The sequence below is a fragment of the Ranitomeya variabilis genome, chromosome 6, assembly GCF_051348905.1.
Source record: "Ranitomeya variabilis isolate aRanVar5 chromosome 6, aRanVar5.hap1, whole genome shotgun sequence".
In the NCBI taxonomy this organism is placed as follows: Eukaryota; Metazoa; Chordata; class Amphibia; order Anura; family Dendrobatidae; genus Ranitomeya; species Ranitomeya variabilis.
In genome coordinates, this window is record NC_135237.1 from 52,112,349 (window position 1) to 52,137,625 (window position 25,277).

At 42.5% G+C, this 25,277-nt stretch overlaps 1 protein-coding gene across 2 annotated transcripts in view; it reads left to right on the forward strand.

The window, feature by feature from the left end:
- SVIL (supervillin) overlaps window positions 1-25,277 on the forward strand; it is a 227,816-nt gene that overhangs the window by 104,247 nt on the left and 98,292 nt on the right. For both annotated transcript variants that reach the window (XM_077268476.1, XM_077268475.1), the window contains 4 exons: window positions 940-1,016; window positions 7,406-7,463; window positions 7,546-7,673; window positions 7,984-8,608. In XM_077268476.1, coding sequence (XP_077124591.1) covers window positions 7,456-7,463; window positions 7,546-7,673; window positions 7,984-8,608 — 761 coding nt within the window. In that variant the 5' untranslated portion in view covers window positions 940-1,016; window positions 7,406-7,455. The remainder of the gene's footprint in view (window positions 1-939; window positions 1,017-7,405; window positions 7,464-7,545; window positions 7,674-7,983; window positions 8,609-25,277) is intronic.

Genomic DNA, 25,277 nt, shown 5'->3' on the forward strand with positions numbered 1-25,277 from the left:
GGTCTGACCTTTAGGACACTGACCCCTTGATTCCACCTTTGTCTAAGGGACCCCATATATAATAGATGCATAGATGTCAGCCCAACCGATCGGCTATCCGGCAGCCATCTTTTCTTACTCCTCCATACTCAAGAGCATTCGTTCTGCTGAGCGCGGTGGTGCTCTCTAAGAGCCATTGTCACATTAGTCTGGCCACGACTTATCACATGTCCAAAATCGGACATTCTGGATCCTCATCTTCTCCAACATTCTCTTTCGAGGGAGCGTTTGGAGACCACTATACACATTATCGTGTCAACCAAGCCCTCCGATATGAGCAAATTTGGCCAACGTTACTCTATTGTGTATGAGGACCATAAGGGAAAGGAGTCGCAGTGCTGATTTGGGGCTGCATTCCCTTCAAAATGTTTACTATGCTCTGACGGGGCAAATATTCTGTGAATAAGTGACTGGGACCTATTCCACATGCCGGCACAGGTGAGTGACTGAAGGCACCACCATGCGGGGAACAGGGCTGGGGTGGCATCATGTGGGATCGGCAGGTATCCAGCGGCTGTTCCTGCAGGTATCGGTAGATGTTGCCTCACCAGAGGCCTCACCTTGTACTGGAAGCAATTTGGGAACAACCCTTTTAATTTCATCTCACCGCATGCCTAGAAAATTAAATGACTAGTAATCTGTTCAGCAGAATGCAACTTGTGTCTGATTTTTTTTTGGGGGGGGTAAGTTTGGGGGGCTACCAGTAAAAGGAAAGAATGGGATGTAACTTAGCGTTGGGTAAACGTGCCACCATATTGATAGTTTGTGGTGGTCACCCAGCTTTGCCCACTGGTGTAGTATTAGCAACCATATTGTTTAACTATGCTTGTACCCCCAAAATTTTAGAAACGCAAGTCATTGATCCGAGATGACATTCTCTTTTTTATTTTTTGGATATAGCTTCCCAACAAACTTTGGAGACCTAAGAAACAGCTCAAAGGATATTGATGCGCACATCCTCGCTGTCCTTCCTAAAGGTAGGAACTTGTAACATTCATGATGTTTTCTGGCTGAATACAGAGACGGCCCTTACTAGAGATGGTAAAAGTGATCTTTATCCTCTTTGGTCATTAGTAGTGAGGAGCAAACGTGCTCTGATAAGGTGTTATCCAATCATGCTTGTATGCTAAGTGTCTTCCGTGTGCGAGACATGTAGCCGCGGGGACTCTTTTTTGACAACACAGCACACAAGCGTGCTCCCTCATCACTAAGTATAAGAAGTGTTACTGCCTTACAGTGAGGGAAATAAGTATTTGATCCCTTGTTGATTTTGTAAGTTTGCCCACTGACAAAGACATGAACAGCCTATACTTTTAAGGGTAGGTTAATTTTAACATTGAGAGAGAGAATATCAAAAATAAAATCCAGAAAATCACATTATATAAATTTATTTGCATTTTGCAGTGAGAAATAAGTATTTGATCCCTCTGGCAAACAAGACTTAATACTTGGTGACAAAACCATTGTTGGCAAGCCCAGCAGTCAGATGTTTTTTGTACTTGATGATGAGGTTTGCTCATATGTCAGGAGGAATTTTGGTCCACTCCTCTTTGCAGATTATCTCTAAATCATTAAGATTTTGAGGCTGTCGCTTGGCAACTCGGAGCTTCAACTCCCTCCATTAGTTTTCTATGGGATTAATGTCTGGAGATTGGCTAGGCCTCTCCATGACCTTAATGTGCTTCTTTTTGAGCCACTCCTTTATTGCCTTGGCTGTATGTTTTGGGTCATTGTCTTGCTGGAAGACTCAACCAGGACCCATTTTTAACCCCTTTCTGCCATTGGACGTACTATTCCAGCCATGTGGGGTGGGCGATCAGCCGCGCTCACGGGGGGAGCGCGGCCGGGTGTCAGCTGACTATTGCAGCTGACATCCGGCACTATGTGCCAGGAGTGGTCACGGACCGCCCCCGGCACATTAACCCCCAGCACACTGCGATCGAACATGATTGCAGTGTTCTGGTGGTATAGGGAAGCATCGCGCAGGGAGGGGGCTCCCTGCGCGCTTCCCTGAGACCCTCGGAGCAACGCGATGTGATCGCGTTGCTGCGAGGGTCTCTTACCTCCTCCTCCCTGCAGTCCCGGATCCAAAATGGCCGCGGGGCTGCATCCGGGTCCTGCAGGGAGGTGGCTTCACAGCGCCTGCTCAGAGCAGGCGCCGGGAAGCCTCCCTGCTGTGCATGTCAGATCGCATGATATCAGCGATCTGTCACTTTACTGTGATGTCTCCCCCCCCCCCCCCCCCCCCCCGGGGCAAATTAAAAAAGTTAAAAAATAAAAAAAATTACTTGTGAAAAAAAAACAAATTTCCTTAATAAAAAAAAATTGTTCCAATAAAAACATCTTTATCTAAATAAAAAAAAAACATAAAAGTACACATATTTAGTATCGATGCGTCCGTAACGACCGACCTATAAAACTGTCCCACTAGTTAACCCCTTCAGTGAACACCGTTAAAAAAAAAAAAAAAAAAAGGCAAAAAACGCTTTCATACCGCCGAACAAAAAGTGGAATAACACGCGATCAAAAAGACATATAAATAACCATGGTACCGCTGAGAACGTCATCTTGTCCCACAAAAAACGAGCCGCCATACAGCGTCATCAGCGAAAAAATAAGTTATAGTCCTCAGAATAAAGCGATGCAAAAATAATTATTTTTTCTATAAAATAGTTTTTATTGTATAAAAGCGCCAAAACATAAAAAAAATATAAATGAGGTATCGCTGTAATCGTACTGACCCGAAGAATAAAACTTTATTTATTTTACCAAACGCGGAACGGTATAAACCCCCCCCCAAAAAAAAGAAATTCATAAATAACTGGTTTTTGGTCATTCTGCCTCACAAAAATCGGAATGAAAAGCGATCAAAAAATGTCACGTGCCCGAAAATGATACCAATAAAAACGTCAACTCGTCCCGCAAAAAACAAGACCTCACATGACTCTGTGGACCAAAATATGGAAAAATTATTGCTCTCAAAATGTGGTAACGCAAAAACTACTTTTTGCAATAAAAAGCATCTTTTAGTGTGTGACAGCTGCCAATCATAAAAATCCGCTAAAAAGCCAGCAATAAAAGTAAATCAAACCCCCCCTTCATCACCCCCTTAGTTAGCGAAAAATTAAAAAAATGTATTTATTTCCATTTTCCCATTAGGGTTAGGGTTAGGGCTAGGGTTGGGGCTAGAGTTAAAGCTACAGTTAGGGTTGGGGCTAAAGTTAGGGTTGGGGCTAAAGTTAGGGTTAGAGTTTGGATTACATTTACGGTTTAGAATAGGGTTGGGGTTAGGGTTAGTCAGGGTTAGGGGTGTGGTTAGGGTTACCGTTGAGATTAGGGTTAGGGGTGTGTTTGGATTAGGGTTTCAGTTATAATTGCGGGGTTTCCACTGTTTAGGCACATCAGGGGCTCTCCAAACGCGACAATTCCAGCCAATTCTGTGTTGAAAAAGTAAAACAGTGCTCCTTCCCTTCCGAGCTCTCCCGTGTGCCCAAACAGGGGTTTACCCCATATGGGGTATCAGCGTACTCAGGATACATTGGACAACAACTTTTGGGGTCCAATTTACCCTTCGGAAAATACAAAACTGGGGGCTAAATAATTTTTGTGGAAATTTTTTTTAATTTTTTTATTTTCATGGCTCTGCGTTATAAACTGTAGTGAAACACCTGGGGGTTCACAGTTCTCACAACACATCTAGATAAGTTCCTTGGGGGGTCTAGTTTCCAATATGGGGTCACTTGTGGGGGGTTTCTACTGTTTAGTTACATCAGGGGCTCTGCGAATGCAACGTGACGCTTGCAGACCAATCCATCTAAGTCTGCATTCCAAATGGCTCTCCTTCCCTTCCGAGCTCTGCCATGTGCCCAAACGGTGGTTTAGCCCCACATATGGGGTATCAGCTTACTCAGGACAAATTGTATAACAACTTTTGGGGTCCAATTTCTTCTCTTACCCTTGGGAAAATAAAAAATTTGGGGCGAAAAGATCATTTTTGTGAAAAAATGATTTTTTATTTTTGCGGCTCTGCATTATAAACTTCAGTGAAGCACTTGGTTGGCCAAATGGCGCTCCTTCCCTTCCGAGCTCTGCCATGCGCCCAAACGGTGGTTCCCCCCCACATATGGGGTGTCAGCGTACTCAGGACAAATTGGATAACAACTTTTGGGGTCGAATTTCTCCTGTTACCCTTGGGAAAATACAAAACTGGGGGCTAAAAAATTTTTGTGGAAAAATAAATAAAATGATTTTTTTATTTTCACGGCTCTGCGTTATAAACTGTAGTGAAACACTTGGGGGTTCAAAGCTGTCAAAACACATCTAGATAAGTTCCCTAGGGGATCAACTTTCCAAAATGGTGTCACTTGTGGGGGGTTTTCAATGTTTAGGCACATCAGGGGCTCTCCAAACGCAACATGGCGTCCCATCTCAATTCCAGTCAATTTTGCATTGAAAAGTCAAATGGCGCTCCTTCCCTACCGAGCTCTGCCATGCGCCCAAACAGTGGTTTACCCCCACATATGGGTTATCGGCGTACTCACGACAAATTTTACAACAACTTTTGGGGTCCATTTTCTCCTGTTACCCTTGGTAAAATAAAGCAAATTGAAGCTGAAATAAATTTTTTGTGAAAAAAAGTTAAATGTTTTTTTTTTTTTTCAAACATTCAAAAAATTCCTGTGAAACACCTGAAGGGTTAATAAACTTCTTGAGTGCGGTTTTGAGCACTTTGAGGGGTGCAGTTTTTAGAATGGTGTCACATTTGGTTATTTTTGATCATATAGACCCCTCAAAATGACTTCAAATGTGATGTGGTCCCTAAAAAAAAAAATGGTGTTGTAAAAATGAGAAATTGCTGGTCAACTTTTAACCCTTATAACTCCCTAACCAAAAAAAAATTTGTTTCCAGAATTGTGCTGATGTAAAGTAGACATGTGGGAAATGTTACTTATTACGTATTTTGTGTGACATACCTCTGTGATTTAAGGGCATAAAAATTCAAAGTTGGAAAATTGCAAAATTTTCAAAATTTTTGCCAAATTTCAATTTTTTTCACAAATAAACGCAGGTAATATCAAATAAATTTTACCACTATCATGAAGCCCAATATGTCATGAGAAAACAGTATCAGAATCACCGGGATCCGTTGAAGCGTTCCAGAGTTATAACCTCACAAAAGGGACAGTGGTCAGAATTGTAAAAATTGGCCCGGTCATTAACGTGCAAACCACCCTTGGGGGGGTAAAGGGGTTAATGTCCTGGCAGAGGGCAGGAGGCTGTCACTCAGGATTTTATGGTACATGGCTCCATCCATTCTCCTATTGATGCGATGAAGTGGTCCTGCGCCCTTAGCAGAGACACCCCCCCCCTCCAAAACATAATGTTTCCACTTCCTTGCTTGACAGTGGGGATGGTGTTCTTTGGGTCATAGGAAGCATTTCTCTTCCTCCAATCACAGCAAGTTGAGTTAAAGGGAACCGGTCACCCTGTTTTTTCAATATGAGCTAAAAATATTGTTCAATAAAGCCTGAGCTCAGCTTTACATAAGTACCTTTCATATCCCCCACCTTTGCTGCCAAAATACCTTTGTAATCTCTCTGTTTTCGTATGTCAATCACCCCGGTCCGGTCCAATGGGCGGGGCTAATCGCTGATTCTCCCCACCTCCGGCTGTGCTCTATGAATCTTCTTTCCTGCTTTTGCGTAGTTTTCTGCGCCTGTGCATTCCAGTGGCGTCTCGCGCGTGCGCAGTATGTTTTGCCCAATAGTGGGCAAAGCATTCAACTAATTGTTGCGCATGCGTCGGCATTTTCCTTGATGTTCTGTGCCCCAGATGTCTTTCTATGCTTTTGGGGCACAGAGCATAGGGTCAAAAGCCGGCGCATGCGCAATAATGATTTCATGCTTTGCCCACAGTCCGGACAGGGGTGATTGACATACGAAAATAGAGAGATTACTAAGGTATTTTGGCAGCAAAGGTTGGGAATTGGGGGATATGAAAGGTACTTATGTAAAGCTGAGCTCAGGCCCTATTGAACCATATTTTTATCTCCTATCGAAAAAAATGGGGTGACAGGACCTCAATTTTTGTCTCCTCTGACCACAGCACCTTCTCCCAGTCACTCACAGAACCATCCAGGTGTTCATTGGCAAATTTCGTATGGGGCTACACATGTGCCTTCCTGAGCAGGGGGACCTTGGGGCACTGCAGGACCGTTAAGGCGCAATGTGTTACCAATGGTTTTCTTGGTGACTGTGGTCCCAGCTTCCTTGAGATCCTCAGCAAGTTCCACCCATGTAGTTTTAGACTGATCTCTCACCTTCCTCATGATCAAGGATACCCCACGAGGTGAGATTTTGCATGCTGCCCCAGATCGATGTTAATTGAGTCATTTTGTATTTCTTCCATTTTCTTACTATTGCACCAATAACAAACATGTCTCCTTCTCACCCAGAGTCTTACCTATGATTTTGTAGCCCATTCCAGCTTTGTGCAGATCTATGATCCTGACATCCTTATGAAGCTCTTTGGTCTTGCCCATGTTGTAGAGGTTAGTCTGACTGATTGAGTCTGTGGACAAGTGATTATGTAAGACAGCTGTCTTAAATGCAGGTACAGTAACAAGTTGATTAGGAATGTCTAACTAGTCTGTAGGAGCCAGAACTCGTAATGGGTTGGTAGAGCATCAAATACTTATTTCTCACTGCAAAATGCAAATAAATTTATACAATGTGACTTTTCTGGTTTTTATTTTTGATATTCTATCTCTTAATGTTATAATAAACCTACCCTGGGTGTTTTTTTTTGTTTTGTTTTTTTTTAACCAATCTTAATGGTCACTTACTCTCCTTTTACACAGAGGCTTCTGTTCTCAAGATTGTGAGGGTCCAAGTGATTTTACCCCCCATCCACCATGTATTTATCACCTATTTAAAGGGAAAACCCAAGCAATGATGGAGGTGCAGCATTCAAGCCTCTATTGTCTTTGTCAACACTAAAACTGGAGCTGCAAGATTTTTTTTCCAATTGCACTTAATGCTCAAATTTTGCAATAGATTAGTTTGATTACTTTGAAATTTGATCGTCCTGTGTATGCTGACCCCAGTGGATATTGGCATTGTAGGCCAGGAGTTACTGAGCTTGGAGAAATAAAAAAAGCAAGAAGCCACCTATCAGACAACACAGACTTTTCTTGAAGATTTTTAAATGAATGGTAATATATATTGATACCTTTTGGATCTTTAGTCCTTTATTGTCAGTGCATCCAGAACTAGTGAAATTTTATCTCGATTCTTAATATGAGGTTTGAAGATGTAGTATTTTGTACACTCTGATGACATTCCAGTGCCTCATCCTTTTTCTTTAGTTTCAGAGTTAAGAAAGCTATTTGAGCCGAACAGGAGGGTAATTGCAGAGATGAAGCGGTACGTGCCATGCCCTTGAACACAATTTTGCAGTAGACTTGGAAGAAAATGAGTTTCTATGAAGGTGCTTTCTTTTTTTCAGAAAAGAGAGAATTGCGAGACGTTTGGAAGGCATTGAAAATGAAGCACCGCCAATGTTACAGAACAGACTATTAGAGGAAGACACCCCAAGATATACGCGAGCAACTGATGCATATACCCATCATATAGGTAGGAGGTGAACTTTGTGGGGCGTTCCAGATGTTTGTTACTGCATCTATTATTTTAAGGGCTGAATTAATGTTGACACTGATCACCGGGCAAAATATTAGGTAAAGGCCATGTTGTCTTACTTCTCATATGCATAGTATATGTTCTCACCCACTCTCGAAGTACAGTTGGGTTGCTCCCCAACATAATCCGAGTAACCAAGCTGCAGACTAACTTGTACACGGTGGGTGCCCAAAGGAAATTGATCAATTTGTGCACTATAATCTAGTCCTGATCCTAATCAAGTTTTTTTTTTTTTTTCTTCATCCAGGACACACAAACGATGATGCCACTTCAGAGTCTTCAGTAGAAACACATTCAAAGTTAAGATACCATCCAAGACCTGCAGATCTTCAGGCCGAGACAACAAACGTTCCGGAAAACATGGAGACACCAGAACAGGAGTCTAAAGCCGACCGAATAGCTCGATACAAAGCCGAACGTAGGCGACAGCTGGCTGAAAAATATGGCCTATCTTTTGAATCAGAGGGAGATCCAGATTTTCAGTCCAGGTATACACGAAACAGGAAAGACAGTGAAACCTCCGAGAAGAGGTCAGGAATTTTTGAAGATGACGATTCCAAGGACAATGTTTCCGACTACTTGTATCGACCAGAGAGCAGGAAGACTCGTCTCCCAGATGTGAAACATCATGACATTAATGAAAACATGCCCATCCGCGATGCTCTACAAAACCTGGAAAATAATAACCAGTTCCATGGAGTCTCACAGGTTGATGGTCCTACCCCTGTTTGTTCATATGGCCTTGGAAATATTTTAGGAGAAGCCCCACAGTCACCCAAGGTCCCTCGTCGTGCATCTCAGACCTCTCCAAAACGTCCCTCTTCCCCAGTGGCCTTCTCTACAGATCAGCAACAGACAGATATCAGGCAAGGGTAAGCAAAAATCAAGTGCTTGTTGATCTTCCAAAACATCTATTTTTATATTTTTATTTTTTTTTAGCACCATTTAGTAGTGACATGTGTTGGAGGTTTTGTAAGTTGGCAATTTGGCCCCAAACAAGCAGCCTAGAGTAGTCCTCCATAATATATTATCAGTATCCAACTGAACGAGATTGGGGAGGGGGAATGATGAATTCTGTTTTTAATCATGTTAAGATTTAAAAATCTAGCAGAGAAGAAAGCTTAAATAGCGGACATTGTGGGATTCTGGTTAGTAAGGAGGTGATGTTGGGCCAGAGGTGAATCTGTGTCATCAGCAAAGAGGATTCTGAAAACTGTTTGACTCTGAGCTGTCCCAGGCTGAAGGTGGTAGATGGAGAAGAGCAGGGGTCCTAGCACTGAACCTTGGGGACACCGACAGATGGAGGCAAGATGAGGAGGTGGTGTGTGAGTGGGAGATGCTGAATGTTAGGTCTACTATGTATGAATAGATCTAAGATGGGGCCAGGCCAAGAGCTGAGAGAATCTGTAGTAAGAAGGAATGGTCCACTGTGTCGAAGGCAGAGGACCGGTCCAGGAGGTGGAGGAACAGAGTAGGGTTGCTTGGATTTTGCAGTTAGTAGGTCATTGGTGACTTTAGTCAGGGTAGTTTGAGTGGAATGATGCAGTTGGAAGCCAGATTGTAAACAGTCAGAGTGAGCAGGAGGAGATGTGAGAGGACAGTTCAAGATGGACGTATTGTTCCATTAGTTTTGAGGCATAGGGGAGAAGTGATATGGGGCATTAACAAAGCACAGAGGATGGGTCAAGAGAAGGCTTTTTTGAGGATGAGCATCATCGAGGCATGTTTGGATCAAAGGGGGAAGACACCAGTTGGTAGTGATAAGTTGAAGAGCTGGGTTAGGGTTGGGCTGAAGATTGTGGTGAGGCTTGGGAGGAGGTGGGACGGGTTTGGGTCCAGATCACATCTCTCCACCTGTGAACTTGAGAGTAGAGAGAAAAGTTGATAGTTTGTAATGACGGAGAAGCTGGATTTGGAGGCTGAGTAGTTGGGAAGAGGGACTGTGGGGAATGTAGGCTAAAGCTTTCTCTGTTATCAATCTTCTGCTTGAACAATGAGGCAAAGTCTTCATCTGAGAAGAGAGCAGAGGGAGGCGGTGTTGGGGTGTAGGTGAGAATTGAAAGTGTTGAATAGCTGTTTAGGGTTGTGAGACAGGGAGGATGTGAGAGATGAGAAGTAGGTTTGTTTTGCTGCAGTGAGTGTGGACTTGAAAGTACTGAGCGATTGTTTGAATGCAATGAAGTGCTCGTTGGAGTGGAATCTTTTCCATCTCCACTCAGCAACCCTGGAAGCCCCCCTCAGTTCTTTGGTGAGGCTGGTGTGCCACAGTTGCCTGTTCATAGTCAACTTTGGTATATGTGAGGTGGGGCAAGCGATTAGAGAGCTGCAGCTATTGTGGTGTTGTATAAAGCGTCAGCAGCATCTGCATAGTGTCTGCAAAAGCGAAAAGGGACTCAGAAAGTTAGTGTATATCAAGGTGTGTGAGCTTACTGCAAGGGTGTGCAAGTTTATGAAGTGTGAATTATGCACCTGGAGAGGAGAGAGTAGAGAATGTGAGTAGGTTATGGTTAGAGGGAGAGGTGAGTTAGAATGGTTAAATAGGGAACAGAGGTGGGTGAAGATGGGGTCCAGTGTGTGGCCATCTTTTCTGAGTGGCTGCGTAAAGACCATTGAGGGAGGTTGAAGGAGGAAGTGAGAGAGAAAAGCTTAGAGACAGCTCAGTGGGGAGTGTCAATGGGGATGTTGAAGTCACTCATCATGAAAGTGGAGATGTAATCAGCAAGGAAATGTAGTAGCCAGGTGGTAAAGTGGTCGAAAAAAGTGGTGGCTGGGGATGGTAAATACAGCCAATTGGAGCGGGAGTCAATGCTCAGAGTGCACCTGAAAAGAAGGAAGAATAACTGAAGGCGGCAGTGGAATTTGGGTGAAGGAGCAGTTATGACAGGAGAAAACCAACTCCTCCACCATGCTTGCTGCTGGGGTGGGTGTTGTGTAAGAAAGATGGAATCCACCATAAGAAAGTGCAGCTTCTGGAGAAGCTGCATCAGAAGATTGACCCAGGTTTCGGTAATGCTGAGGAAGGAGATTTTTAGTGATGAAATGATCATGGATGTATGAGAGTTTGTTGCAGACAGAGTGAGCGTTCCATTGAGCTCCTGTTAGGGGGAGTGGGGGAGCTGGGTCTGGGTGAATCGGTATAAGGTTAGGGAGGTTGCGGAAATTCGTGATAGATTGTGGATGGGGGGTGGAAGTGACTGTGGGGATGTGGTGAGGAGGGCCAGGATTTGGAGAGATTAGTCAGTGAGGAGCAGAGAAAGTGTTAGTAGATCAAAGAGGACATGAGGTGGCTGGCTGTGTTTGGAGACAGAGGATTGTATGTTGAGGAACAGATCTCAGGAAGGACGTGAGATGGATGGGGAGGATGGCGGAAGATATGACCAGTTCATTACTAGGTGTAGGGATGAGGGAGGTTGGTAGGAAGTGAAGGAGTATAGGGGCGAAAGTGAAGACACAAACATTTTATTTTGAAAATTATTTCTGTGCAGCTTATATGTTCCTGGATATAGTTCCATTCTTTTGGAGGTTTTGCTTTTTCATTCATGAAAGCATTTCCAGATCTAATATTTCCCTGATATTTTATGCCATAAACCTTTGACTTTATTTATCCTTCAGTTTGATTATTCTGCATATGATAGCGTGTTGTTTGCTTTGCAGCTGAAATGACGTTTGATATAGAATGTGGCGCTACCTTCAGAATGCGGGACAATGCATAATTTTTAATAAGGGAAAGTGGTTTTTAAGATGGATTTGCCTATTAGTTTTTTTTTTTTTCTTCTAGGATTGTATTAATTAGTATTTATCTTCCCGAAGAAGAAGAATATTTTTAAAGGGCACAAATCTGACAGAGCTACAAAAATATTAATTTTATTTTTTGAAACCTCTTAGTTTGTGTTCTGACATAACTTTGAATTAGGAAACCATTAATTTAGCTGCAGCCCTATATAGAAATGCAGATAATACATTGTGTGCTCAGTGGAGGAGATTTGTTAAAGTAGTTGTCCTCCTTTTTGAAAATGGGCAATGTAATTTTCATTAAAAAAAAGTGCACCTTTTGCCTTTTATAGCCTCTGATACTCTTTCTCCCTGCAGAGAGGTTTAACTGAGAGTTAGTGATGAGCGAACGTTAAGGGATAAGGTGTTATCTGAGCATGCTCTTATACTAACAGAATGACTTTGGCGTGCTCGAATAAAATGGTCGAGTCCTCGCAGCTATTCGGCAGCCGTAACACATGCAGGGATTGTCTAAGAAATGGGTAATCCTTGCATGTGTTGTGCCTGCTTAACAGCCGCGAGACATGCAGCCGCAGGGACTCGACCATATTATTTGAGCACACCGAAGACTCTTGGTATGCGAGCATGCTCAGATAATACCTTATCAGAGCACATTCGCTCATCACTACTGAGGATCCATCAGTGAACTCGTGGTTCGGTGTTTATATAGATAGGATAAAATACCAAATCAGTATCTAAGTCATATTGCACGACTCGTTAAAGGGTTGATTGTGTCTTGTAGTATCGCTGCTTCCAACAGGTGGCGCTATAGAGTTCAAGTCCTCTTTTTTCTCTTAAGAGGCAATTTGCATATAGATAGAGATAGACAAGAACCTTTCCGCATGATCCTACATTTGGGAGGTGACTGGGGTATGGACGTGTAGGTTCTTGTCCATTAAGAAAAATCGTAGAGAGCCCGTATGCCAGTCATGAGAACTCCAGTGTAGAACCATATGCCAATCAGGCTAGAAGTGCATGGACACTCCCCCAGTGCACTTCCAGACTGATTTGCATATTGTATCCACTCACAATTTCTCTTTACTAACTCATCAGGCCTCTGAATAAACTGTATAATTTTTATTTGCGGACAAGCACCTACAAAGCTGTGCCACTACTTCCATATGTAACATGCTGACTGCTTCTCTGTGCAGGGAAGATATATACAGAAAATTACATATTTGTCTGGTTGTATGTTTTGTTTTTGTTTTTCAATTACCATCTTTTTATTTTAAAAAAACAAAAAAAATCTTGACTTTTTTACTCAGACCTATCACTATTTTAGTATCACGATTGCAATTCTTAAAAGAAATGTTTTCAGTAGGGCCGTTATCAACAGACAGGACTACAGTGACAGGTAACGGCTCTATACACAGCTGATCACGCAGGATCCACCTATCACAATAGGCGATGTCACAGCAGACCCGGTTCCCCCTGCCCTCTTCCGTGACCTTTGCACATGCTCATTAGATGCTTTAATACAGAAGATGGGGCCTGAGCCTGCCTGTTCATTGTGGCCATGCACATGTGTTTTATGAAACGAGAAGCATGAGTTTCTACTAAGGGGAAAAAAAGCTTAAAACATAACATCATCTTGATTTAAAGGGAATCAGTCAGCAGGTTGTTCCTATGTAATCTGAGTTCAGTATGTTGTAGGGGCAAAGATCCTGATTCCAGCAATGTGTTATTTATGAGGATGTGTGTTGCTGTTTTAATAAAATCAGTATTTTATCAGGAGATTATCACTACAGGACTAGATATCTTGTGCCTCCTAGTCCAACCACACCCTCACCACTGATTGGCAGATTTGTCACTGTACAGTGTACGCAGGAATCAGCCAATCTGTGATGTGGGCGCGGTTATACAGAGCTCAGCATTAAGAGCTCTTCTAGATCTGCAGCAGAGAACGGTGATCTTATCACAGCTGCGACACCCAGTAAACTAAGTGACACATTGTTGGAATCTGGGTCTGTGTTACTACACCATGCTGCTCTCTGATTACATGGGAAAACTGCTGACTGATTCCCTTTAAAACATTTTCTGATGATTGCTTCCCTTTAATGTTTCTCTTGATGTCGGAGCAGTGATTAAGATGCCGTGCTTAGTCATTTTGCAGGAACACAGTCCTGATCTCAGACAACACTCTGTGCATAGAAATACATGTATTGATTGTTGAGAATGCCCTTGGTGTAGGAAAACTGATCATCAGAAGCGTTGCAAACTTTTTTTTTTTTTTTTTTTTTTTTTTTTTTTTTCTTTATTTTGTCTGGAGAATGACGGATTGTGTCTTGTTACTAAAGAAATCTGCTATTTATTTCTTTTTTTAAATCCATGCAAACTGATGGCAAACATTGCAGAAGTAACTGGTCATACACATAAGATTGCTCCTATCCATCTAGTCCAGATTTTGCATGCACACTTTCCGCCGAGTAGGCTGAGCACACAGGTATATTTTATTAGGAAAAAGGAAATAAGCCGCTGCTGGCGGTGTCAGACAATTGGCTTATAGGCGGGTAGGTGGCAATTGGGTAGCTTAAAATGTAACATGCCCAGTCCTTATTTTCCCTGACCTCTGCTGTCAGTGGGATATCGGGTGGCCCTCCATACACACAGAATTAATTGGCAGCCGAGCCTGTTCTTTACAGACTCCTTTTAAGTTGTCCCGTTCAGACAACATTAATAAGGTGTTGTGGGACATTGAGATTGATGACCTTTCCTTAGGATTAGCCATCATTATCAGATCAGTGGGGGGTGTCCCAGTCGTTTGAGCAGTGACATAGTAACATAGTAACATAGTAACATAGTTAGTAAGGCCGAAAAAAGACATTTGTCCATCCAGTTCAGCCTATATTCCATCATAATAAATCCCCAGATCTACGTCCTTCTACAGAACCTAATAATTGTATGATACAATATTGTTCTGCTCCAGGAAGACATCCAGGCCTCTCTTGAACCCCTCGACTGAGTTCGCCATCACCACCTCCTCAGGCAAGCAATTCCAGATTCTCACTGCCCTAACAGTAAAGAATCCTCTTCTATGTTGGTGGAAAAACCTTCTCTCCTCCAGACGCAAAGAATGCCCCCTTGTGCCCGTCACCTTCCTTGGTATTAACAGATCCTCAGCGAGATATTTGTATTGTCCCCTTATATACTTATACATGGTTATTAGATCGCCCCTCAGTCGTCTTTTTTCTAGACTAAATAATCCTAATTTCGCTAATCTATCTGGGTATTGTAGTTCTCCCATCCCCTTTATTAATTTTGTTGCCCTCCTTTGTACTCTCTCTAGTTCCATTATATCCTTCCTGAGCACCGGTGCCCAAAACTGGACACAGTACTCCATGTGCGGTCTAACTAGGGATTTGTACAGAGGCAGTATAATGCTCTCATCATGTGTATCCAGACTTCTTTTAATGCACCCCATGATCCTGTTTGCCTTGGCAGCTGCTGCCTGGCACTGGCTGCTCCAGGTAAGTTTATCATTAACTAGGATCCCCAAGTCCTTCTCCATGTGAGATTTACCCAGTGGTTTCCCGTTCAGTGTGTAATGGTGATATTGATTCCTTCTTCCCATGTGTATAACCTTACATTTATCATTGTTAAACCTCATCTGCCACCTTTCAGCCCAAATTTCCAGTGAAATACAGAAAACTAGGAACAACTTCTACAAAATGTCTGTCTATTCAGTAAATACGGAACTTTCCCAAACAATACTCCGTTATATACTCTACATATGTTATATGAATGATAAAATGGCACTTTTACATATGGATAGGCCATGAATATCAGATCTGCTGGCACCACAACTGATCAGCTGAGGTTGGGTGCAGTGGTGATTTTGACTCCATTGGTGTTTTGCAGAAAGAAGCCACAGTGTACATTGCAGGGTGAAAATGCAAATCTGCCGTTGTAGTGCCCACTACATTGTGCCCAGCTCGTTCTTCTTGACACACGCATCGTAAATTAGACGGGCTTGCATTGCTACAGAAATGCTAAACATGTGGACGCTAACTACAATTTAGGCACGCTGTGGTTTAGGAGGAGCGGGGCTTTTGGATTTGCGAACACAGATTACGCTGGATTTCTTTTGGTGGGAGCCACGTAACTTATCCAGATTTTTTTGTGCTACCTGTAATGAGGAAGCCCTCTATATTTCTGTAAACAGATGATGGACCTGAGCTGGAACTCATTTGTGGGTTGAGTAGAATCTTTTATTGGTGGCATTTTGGGGGGCAAAACATATTGGATCAGTTCACATTTATCCTGTGCGCTACGCTGAGCACTTACATCCGGAGTTTCCATCTAAATCTACAGAACATGTGAATCGAATGAGACCTCTGAGGGATTCATTCATTATATTGAGGCAGCAGAGTTTTTCTGAACACCATCTGGCCTCTGTTCAGCGGTGTCTGACTTTTAAACTGACAAAAATGTGGGTGACCAAACACTTAACGCCTAAAAAGACTGGCACGGCCGGAACATAGACAAGACTGCATCCACAGTGACTCAATCTGCCTCATTATATCAACTCATTCCTTTTGAATCACGTATTTCAGAGATTTACATGGAAACCCCGGAGTGAGCGCAGGATAAATGCGACAAGCCTTACTGTGATCTTCGGGAGGCAAAATGAACAAATCAACAGCAGGTCAAGAGTTTTTATTTTTCACACAGGTAGATTGCTTGCTAGACTCTACCTATTGCTGGGTCTAACAGGCCACCATACCTGGCACACCAGGAGGTCATTGTTTGACATCTGGGTGCCATGACTACCATCGGCTCCCTGTGATTTAATCATGGGGGTGAAAGAGGGATCCTCCTCCCTTTCACAACCTTCCAAATGTTGCAACAGATCTCAGCATGTGTGGTGTTAATCAGCCAGGGGCGATGCGGGCACCGTTCCACGCTGTTACCACAGGAGCTCGTCTGTCAGCTGCGCTGAGCTCCTGCAGTTATCAGTCGGGGAAGTGCTGATGTTTCAGTTCAGATTGACTCACCGATCACAGCGATCAGAGCCAGGACCGATGAAATGGGTCCCTGCATCTCTAGCCGTGACGGTCAGGTGTCGGTGACCACTGCTGGCATGGAGCAGTCAGACAGCTTAGTCATGACCTGTATATCATGATGCAGGAACGGACACCTGCTCATGACTTGCTATACAAGCCATTAGTCATTAGTTGGTTAAAGGGCATCAGTTTTTCATAAGTTTGCTTCTAATTTATTTTTTGTTTTGCTGATTTTTTGTTTTGTTTTGTTCATGTGAACTGTCTAATATCCTTTATCCACGATTCGGGGTTGGGACTTTCTAACCCTAATATTGCACAATCTTTCATTGTAAGCATTGATGTGATGACATCAGAAGTGTTTATACAGATGTTATCTCCAGGCATTTATAACGTCGGGTTCGGCTGCTCTTAGTCCATAGCGGGGTGTAGGAGGTCGGTGAAGATGAGGGTTATTTCACAGCTGTGTATGGAAGTGTTCGCAACGCTCCTGTAGTTCAGGATGTAGGATTTTTTTTTTTTAAAGGCTCATATACCCATCGATCGTATATAATTGTACGTAGCCTATGGGATAGAAGTTATTTGTGTATTTACGATCCCTCGGTGTATCATTTGCTCGGCCTTGAGGCCCTTACGCTCTCTGGACAACGCAGAGCCTTAAATAAAGAAAATCGTTTTACCCCTCTTCCCCCCCCCCCCCCCCCCCCCTCTAAGTTTCCTAAGTTAATTGTTTAATTTGTGTATCTTGGGATCTCCGCGCTCTTATATATTACATGTGGCCAGGTCAGAATGACTGAGGAGTAAAACAAAATCCCACATGTTAATATTTAGCGAGTGGTTGTCAGATGGTATTTTAACGGAAAACAGATGTTGCTGAAATAAGAGAGATCCTCGCTGTTTCCCCTTTGCCTTTTTATTCCGCGGTGTCGCTCCGTGAGAATTTAGGATGGTATCCACAAAGAAAATGCCAAGATGCTGCATAGACAGGACACCAGAGGGAGGATGCCCCGTCATTTTAGAAAACTTTTAACATTTCAATAATAGCAAATAATTATGATCAATTAGGACAGTCCTACAATGAGACCCCCACTAATTGGCCAAAGAAATGGAGCTGCGCCTCGTTGTCTTGGGTCTTCTATGTCTGTACGTAGGGATTCAAGTATATTGTGCTGTCAAGCACTGCTCATATAAGAGGGTGATGGCCCACTCTTACACAGGGGCCCACCGGACGATTGCCCTATTCTCCTATGGGCCAGTCCAAGCCGGTCTAGGGACCTATGGATGGCTCTGCCGGAAAATCTGAGTTATAGGCTCACAAAAGCTGAAGTCTGCATCTTTACCCAACTCATAGGCTTACCTTTTTAGACCAAAACTATGGCGGTCTGCACGAGCACGGAGTACGATACATGAAAATATCAGATCGCACTGCCTCATTGAATAATATTGGACTGTTTTTTTTCTTTTCGGACCGAGTGGTACTTAAAAATAAATAAAAAAATAAAATAAAAATGTTTAAAAAAAATTTGCATCAGACAATCGGATGACATCTGAGTGCAGTCTGATTTTCATGGACAGACTGCATTATTTTATTCTCCACATTCGAGAAAAACTGATTAGCATTTGATCAGTCTCGTAACTATTAGTACAAAAATGACGGCACAGATGTTTTTCTGGTGAAATGTGAGTACACGTTAACAGGGTAAACCTATTTTCATATGCCATTTTAACGAATTCTGCATTACCAGAAAGCAATAATGAGAAAATAAGCTGTTTAATTTTTGTATTTTGACTATTTTTTTTTTTTCTTATTACAAAATGTTAGAAATTAGTAATCTTGATTAATTCACACTGTCCACTGGGGAATGTTTAGCCACTAGCTTCCTGTTTCAGGAAACAATACATGTACATTAGCCACAATGAACAGACGCCGACCCTTATCTTTTAGTATTAAAGCATTTGATGAGTGTGTGCAAAAGTTATTGTAAATGGAGGAGGAGGAGAATCAGGAGACATCACCTATTGGCATTGTAATTCTGCCTCTGATAGAGGCTGCTGAAAACTCTTTAGCAAGGCCGGGAAGTAGGAGTCTTCCAAAAAAGCAAGCACCAGGGTGAAAATTGGCCAATTTGTTTTGTTTTGTTTTTTTAAACACATTTTTTATTTTTTATTTTGCAGCATGGCATATGTAAATGAACCCAGACTAGTCCAGTGGAGCCCTTCTTTCTCTAGCCTAGTGCTACGATCCTCACACTCCCGTTAATCGACCTCCATCGTACTATCCCCCTTCATGTTTGGGCCGCCAGAGAATTTGCGCACATGTACCTCGTGCCAGCGGTCCCACAATGAAGTGTTTTGTATGGAGGATGTTAATCATGCCCTGAGGGTCTTTCAGTTTCCAATATTTAAAGGACCTGATTGTCTCCATTAGGATGATGACTACCATTCAGTTCTTCTTGTTACCCAAAACTCAGAACTAAAAGCGCTTAAGAGCTTTTCTAATTCGCTTTTGTATTTTTACCCATTAACTTAAAGGGCTATTTCATCTCCGAGCTCCTATACCAATATGTAGTAGCTGTAAATATAGCAAATACCTCCAATTAGAAATGTGGTATAGTTCTTCTGATTCACTATGGCTCTTAACCCATGTGCAGGGCAATGCAGTAGCTTAGGTATCCAAGGTTACAGCCGCTAACAACTAACTGTCGCTGAGTGGTCGTAAGCAGAAATACCTAACCTACTGCAATGGCGTGCACAAGGAGTAAGCAATAGCTTATCAGTAGAACTATACTTTATTTCTATTGCTAATATTATTACTACACCTACTACATGTTGGGGTAAGATCTTGTAGATAGGAATACTCCTTTAAATAAGAACTTGTGCTGATCACTGGTGGCCCAAGCAGCAGAAAGCTCTTGAAACCAGCCTACTGTATAGGTGGGGCTCACGTTTAACAGGCAAAGCGGACAACGCCTTGAAAGTTCAAGATCTTTATTTTTTTATGGTCTGAATTGTGAACTTTTCAGATCATTGGTTGTTTTTGTAGCCTAATATCTATGGAAACTAAGATGTGTGTTTGCTAATGACTCTTGCGTGGGAAGAGATTTTTTTTTTGCATATTTCATTTAAGAGAAATCTGAGACTTCCAATGTTTATTGGACACTAAACTACCTCTCCAAACCTTGGAAAAGCTCAAAGCGTTATAAATCCTCACCGTACGCTGCCTCTTCCAAGCCAACCACCACTGTGTGATCCGGGCCTCCTCGTACAAACAGGTCACGTTACATCTAACAGCGAGAAGCCCAGAGACCACGATGCGATTACCTAATATGCAGCTGGCCGCCGCTGCTCCAGATTAATGTCATTACAGGTAGAGCAGAGGCCATGATATGCTCCTATCTGGCTGCATAAAATTGGCCTTTATCATTCACTAGATGGTGGCCCGATTCTAACTCATCGGGTATTCTAGAATATGCATGTCCACGTAGTATATAGCACAGCCCACGTAGTATATTGCCCAGTGACGTAGTATATTGCCCAGTGACGTAGTATACAGCACAGAGCCACGTAGTATATTGCCCAGCGATGTAGTATATTGCCCAGTGCCGTAGTATACAGCACAGAGCCACGTAGTATATTGCCCAGCGATGTAGTATATTGCCCAGTGCCGTATTATACAGCACAGAGCCACGTAGTATATTGCCCAGTTACGTAGTATACAGCACAGAGCCACGTAGTATATTGCCCAGTGACGTAGTATATTGCCCAGTGACGTAGTATATTGCCCAGTGACGTAGTATATTGCCCAGTGACGTAGTATATTGCCCAGTGACGTAGTATATTGCCCAGTGATGTAGTATATTGCCCAGTTACGTAGTATACAGCACAGAGCCAAGTAGTATATTGCCCAGCCACGTAGTATATAGCCCAGCCATGTAGTATATTGCCCAGTGATGTAGTATATTGCACAGAGCCACGCAGTATATTGCACAGTGATGTAGTATACAGCACAGAGCCGCGTAGTATATTGCCCAGCCACATAGTATATTGCCCAGCCACGTATGTCACAGGTTAAAAAATAAAAAATAAACATACTCCCCTTCCGATCCAAGGGCCCCTTGTAGTTCTAACATACTCACCATACTTGTAGTTCTGTCGCCTGTCGTCTTCCTGTCCCAGCCTGCTTGCGCAGGGCCTGTGATGACGTCGCGGTCACATGACCGTGACGTCATGGCAGGTCCTTCTGCCAGACCATCCGTGCCAACGGAACGTGCCGGTTGCATCGCGAGGAGCGGGAAAGGCGGCGTAGGGGAGTATATAATCATTTTTTATTTTTTAAATTATTTTAACAGATGTTTTTACTATTGGCGCTGCATAGGCTGCGTCAATAGTAAAAAACTTGGTCACACAGGGTTAATAGCATCGGTAACGGAGTGCGTTACCCACGGCATAACGCGGTCCGTTACCGCCGGCATTAACCCTGTGTGAGCGGTGAGCGGAGGGGTGTATGTGGGCGCCGGGCAGTGAGTGCGGGGAGTAAGGAGCTGCCATTTTCTTCCGGACTGTGCGCGTCGCTGATTGGTCGCGGCAGCCATGACAGGCAGCTGGCGAGACCAATCAGCAAACGAATAACCGCGACAGACAGAAGGACAGACAGACGGAAGTGACCCTTAGACAATTATATAGTAGATGGTCATTCATTTAATAATGAACCAGATCTTTCCTACTAGCCAAAAGTTTTTTTTTTTTTTTTTTTTTTTTCTAAATGCACAGGGGTAATGTTGGAAAAGTAATCTGTTAGGAGGATCAACCCTCCTAAGCAGTCTATATGGGCATATACCGGTAGGTCATAGAAATGATACCTTAACATCTGCGATCCATTGTCTTATTCCAGAGAAATTAACATTTTTCTTAATATGTAAATGGTCTATTAAGATCTATGAGCCTGACATAGATCCCCCCATGAATCTGCCTCCAGAGCTTATTGTAAATGAAAGGGGTTAGACCTATAGATCATGTTTCACACTGGTACCTGTCCCTTTCATTTACAATAATCTCTGGAGGCAGATTCTCAGGGAGATCTATGTCCGGCTCATAGATCTTAATGGCTCATTTATACAATAAGAAAAACATGGATTTCTAGAGAATAAGACATCGGATCGCAGATATGAAGATATCATTCTATTGAACTTTCTATGACCTACATGTCCATATAAACAGCCCATATGAGTCGATCCTACTGACAGATGCCCTTTACGGCACGGACACACTAGGTAACTGCAATGTGGCCATTAAACACATGGCCATACAAGCCAATCTATTAGAAAACCCTAGTGGCTTGCACGGCCATGTGATGTTTGGCTACTTTGTGTGTCCCTAAACCAGTGGAATCCTAGTTCCATTCCTGGACTCTTCTCCTTTCCTTTTAGATTTTTTGAAAAGCGAATTTCTAAAACTTTTACTTGCAATGCCAGATGCCAGCTATCTTAGAACTTCACTCTTTCGCCTGGAGAACTTCCTGCTATTGTCAAGTTTGGACCACTGCTTGGCACTTGCCAAGGAAAAATAATTATTCATGAAGGATTCTAAAAAATTTTTTTTGGACCCAAAAAGGTTTGACTGGGGAAAATAGTCAGAAAATGACAAGTGACCACAATAATCATGTTGTAGACCTTCACAAACAACTTTGCAAACTACGGTACTTAGTTTAGTTTGTTGGACCTTATCGGATGAGTGTAGGATATCTGCAATCCTTGCCACATTTGGGGCTTTGCCCCCTTTATCTGACAAGTATTGTACATTTTATTATAGGTCTTAGAATTGGGCAGCCCTTTTGACATCTGAGGTCTCCAGTAAATGAACAGCGAGCAGGACTATTTGTCATCAGGTGTTAATTTGCGGTGCCTCTCTAGTCCTAATCAAAGAGGTCGATTTACGACAGGACCCCCCACCTTCAACCTTATTCCCTTATATCGAAAGCATATTTAAAAATTATATTTTGCCTTTTATCTGTGCAGTTGTTCTCTGCAATCGTTTATTTTTGAATGAGCAGTTCCTGAATGTTGGGTTCTTCAATCAGAATGGTGATAGACAATGCGGAATTGTTTTGTGCCACAATCGCCCCTTTATAACATACCGTACCCTTTGGGACGAGAATTTTCTAAAGGGGCGATTCTGGCACAAAACCCTTCCGAATTGTCTATCAACAAATATATATTTTTATCTTAGAAAATTCTCGTCCCGGAGGGTGTGATCTATATCCTGTATCCTATTCTAGAGACCTTTTTAAGACTTGGGGTTAAGACTACAATAGATCCAGCGATCTGCTTGAATGGGGAACATCAGGGCTTAGTTTTTCCAATTTTCTCGGTCTTTGTTTTTGTCTGTGTCTGTACATTTGTTTCCTGTGATAAATGGGAAGGCTTCTTCCTTTCCAAAACTCTTCAGCACCAAAACGGAAAATGGGGAAAGTTATCTGTTTTACACAGCTTTCGGCCGAGATCTCTTGCCAACAAATGCTGTAGTTTCCATTTTACACCACCTGCTCCACTGCTTTTTATGACTTGATAGTTAGCCGCGTGCTATATAATCGCCGTGCAATGTGCGGGATATGAGAGTCTTTTAAGGTGATCTCTTTTATGCAGAAGTGCAGGAAAGCAGAAACCAAAGTGGTTCCTTCAGAAAGATTCCGATGGGGACACAGCGTCTCTCATCAGCTGGCCCTCCAGGTACCAGTGCTTGTGGTTTTGTGGCTAATTCTTACATATTTTAATTCGGTTGTTCCTTTCCCAAATTTTAACCAAACCCATATGTAACCACATTCATCCCTTAACCACAGAACTGGAATGGCCCCGTGGCATCACATATGCACCTGTTTGTTTTCTCTGCCACAAGTGTATTGCACAACTAATTGGCTACCAAGTAAACTAAAAAATAAAAAGCATAGCCTAATTTATTAGTTTACATAATTGGCTAATAAAATTGTAACCCTTTCATTCAATTACATTAATGGAGAATGTTGTGGAGATTTAAAGAGGTCCAATCGGCACATTTTTCCCCACTTAACGTCTACGTGGACACTGTTTTTGGAGCAGAAACTCCCAGTTTTTGAGGAGGGTTTCCTTTCAGTTTCTGCTCCAATTAGACGCCATGTGCACATACCCACCAAATGACACCAACAGGTCGTAGACTTAAATGGATTGTCCACATCTGAAAATATTCTTAAAAATGACTCTCCATGCTCTCATCATTGCTCTTCAAAAGCTGCCCTTGTCTCTCTAATTCCTATTTTGCCGGGACGAGCAGCTAATCGCTAATTCTAAGTCTGAGGGTCAGGAAACGAGCACCAGGAAGTCTACTGCCCAGTGCGGTCATTGGTTTAGTGAGGAGAAATCTGCTGACTTTTATTGATTTGTACATTTTTCTTTACATTCTTCTTGTATCTTTTTTGAAAATTCACCTTTATTACTAAAGTGTGGTGACCCAAGTCTACATTTTTAATTTCAGCTAGTTAAGGCATAGATACCAATAACCAACAGGTCCTTCTTGACACTTACTCTACACCACCTGCAGTTGGAAGTTTTGTAGGAGGGTCATATGAGATCTCAAGGTTACACAACTGGATTAATTAATGAGTGTTGGGTGGCTCTAGGTCAACCAGAGCTTCCCCAAAGGGAAATGAGATGAGATTCAGTGATGGCAATGAAAGAACATGGCCAAACTATGCTTCTTCCGATCGTTCGTCTGACAGCCATCTCGGCCAACTCTCATAAGGAGCACAGGAGCGCTTTTGTGTTTAAAGCCGCAGACTGACATGTCGGCTGGCTTATCTCCAGGAGAAAAATGCGAACAGCAGTCCGAAATTGGAAATGCCTGATCACCATCTCTCCTACCAGTCGGCCCTCATACACATTTGACCTTCTGCTGAACCCACGATATTGGGTGATTCAACTGACTTTAGTCAGTCTATGGGAACCTTAAAGAAGCACTCCTCCCATCAAAATTTCTATCCCATTAACATATTTCAGTCATCATATTATAGAGCACTGTGTACTTACAATTGCTCATTTGTCTTTCTACCCAGATAATTCTTCTTTTTCCATTAGGTCTATTACATGTGATTAAAAACTGACAAACTGAATCCTTCTAAGCTCTATGTAAAAACAGGAGGTCTGTTTTCCCTGTAGGAGTCATAAGTCTCTGCAAAAGTCCCTGGCAGAGGGGGAGGTAAGCTAGGTAAGGAGTTGAAGAGGGGAATGATAATTGCTGGGATAAGAGACTTCCTTTTTCTACATAGAGCAAAGAAAAGAGAATTATCTGGGTAGAAAGGCAAAATGAGCAATTGTAAGTACACAGTGCTATATAATATGATTAAAATAGATTTAAAATAAGATTTTTGATGGGAGTGCTTCTTTAAATTTTAAGAAGGTTAACAAATATAAAATGTCTGCCGTACAGATTATCCAAACATGAGATTGAGGACAATCTTATTTGTGTCTTTAGACTTTTCCATTTTTTCAGTATTCAAACTTTTCTTATCTAATTCAAGGTTCACATGACACTTTTGGTCTTTAAGTCATGGGGCTTGAGTAGCTGACAAGGCTAAAAGGACATTGTTTTTGGCCTCTCTCAAACAGGTTCACAGTTTATACCCCACGAAAAAGCGTGAAATAATGTCACGGACTACAGTATTCTATGCAAAAGTGTCCAGTGACTAGTGTTTGGTAAACTGCTCCACCTCTAAAGCTCCTGCCGGCCATTGTGGTCCTCCCGC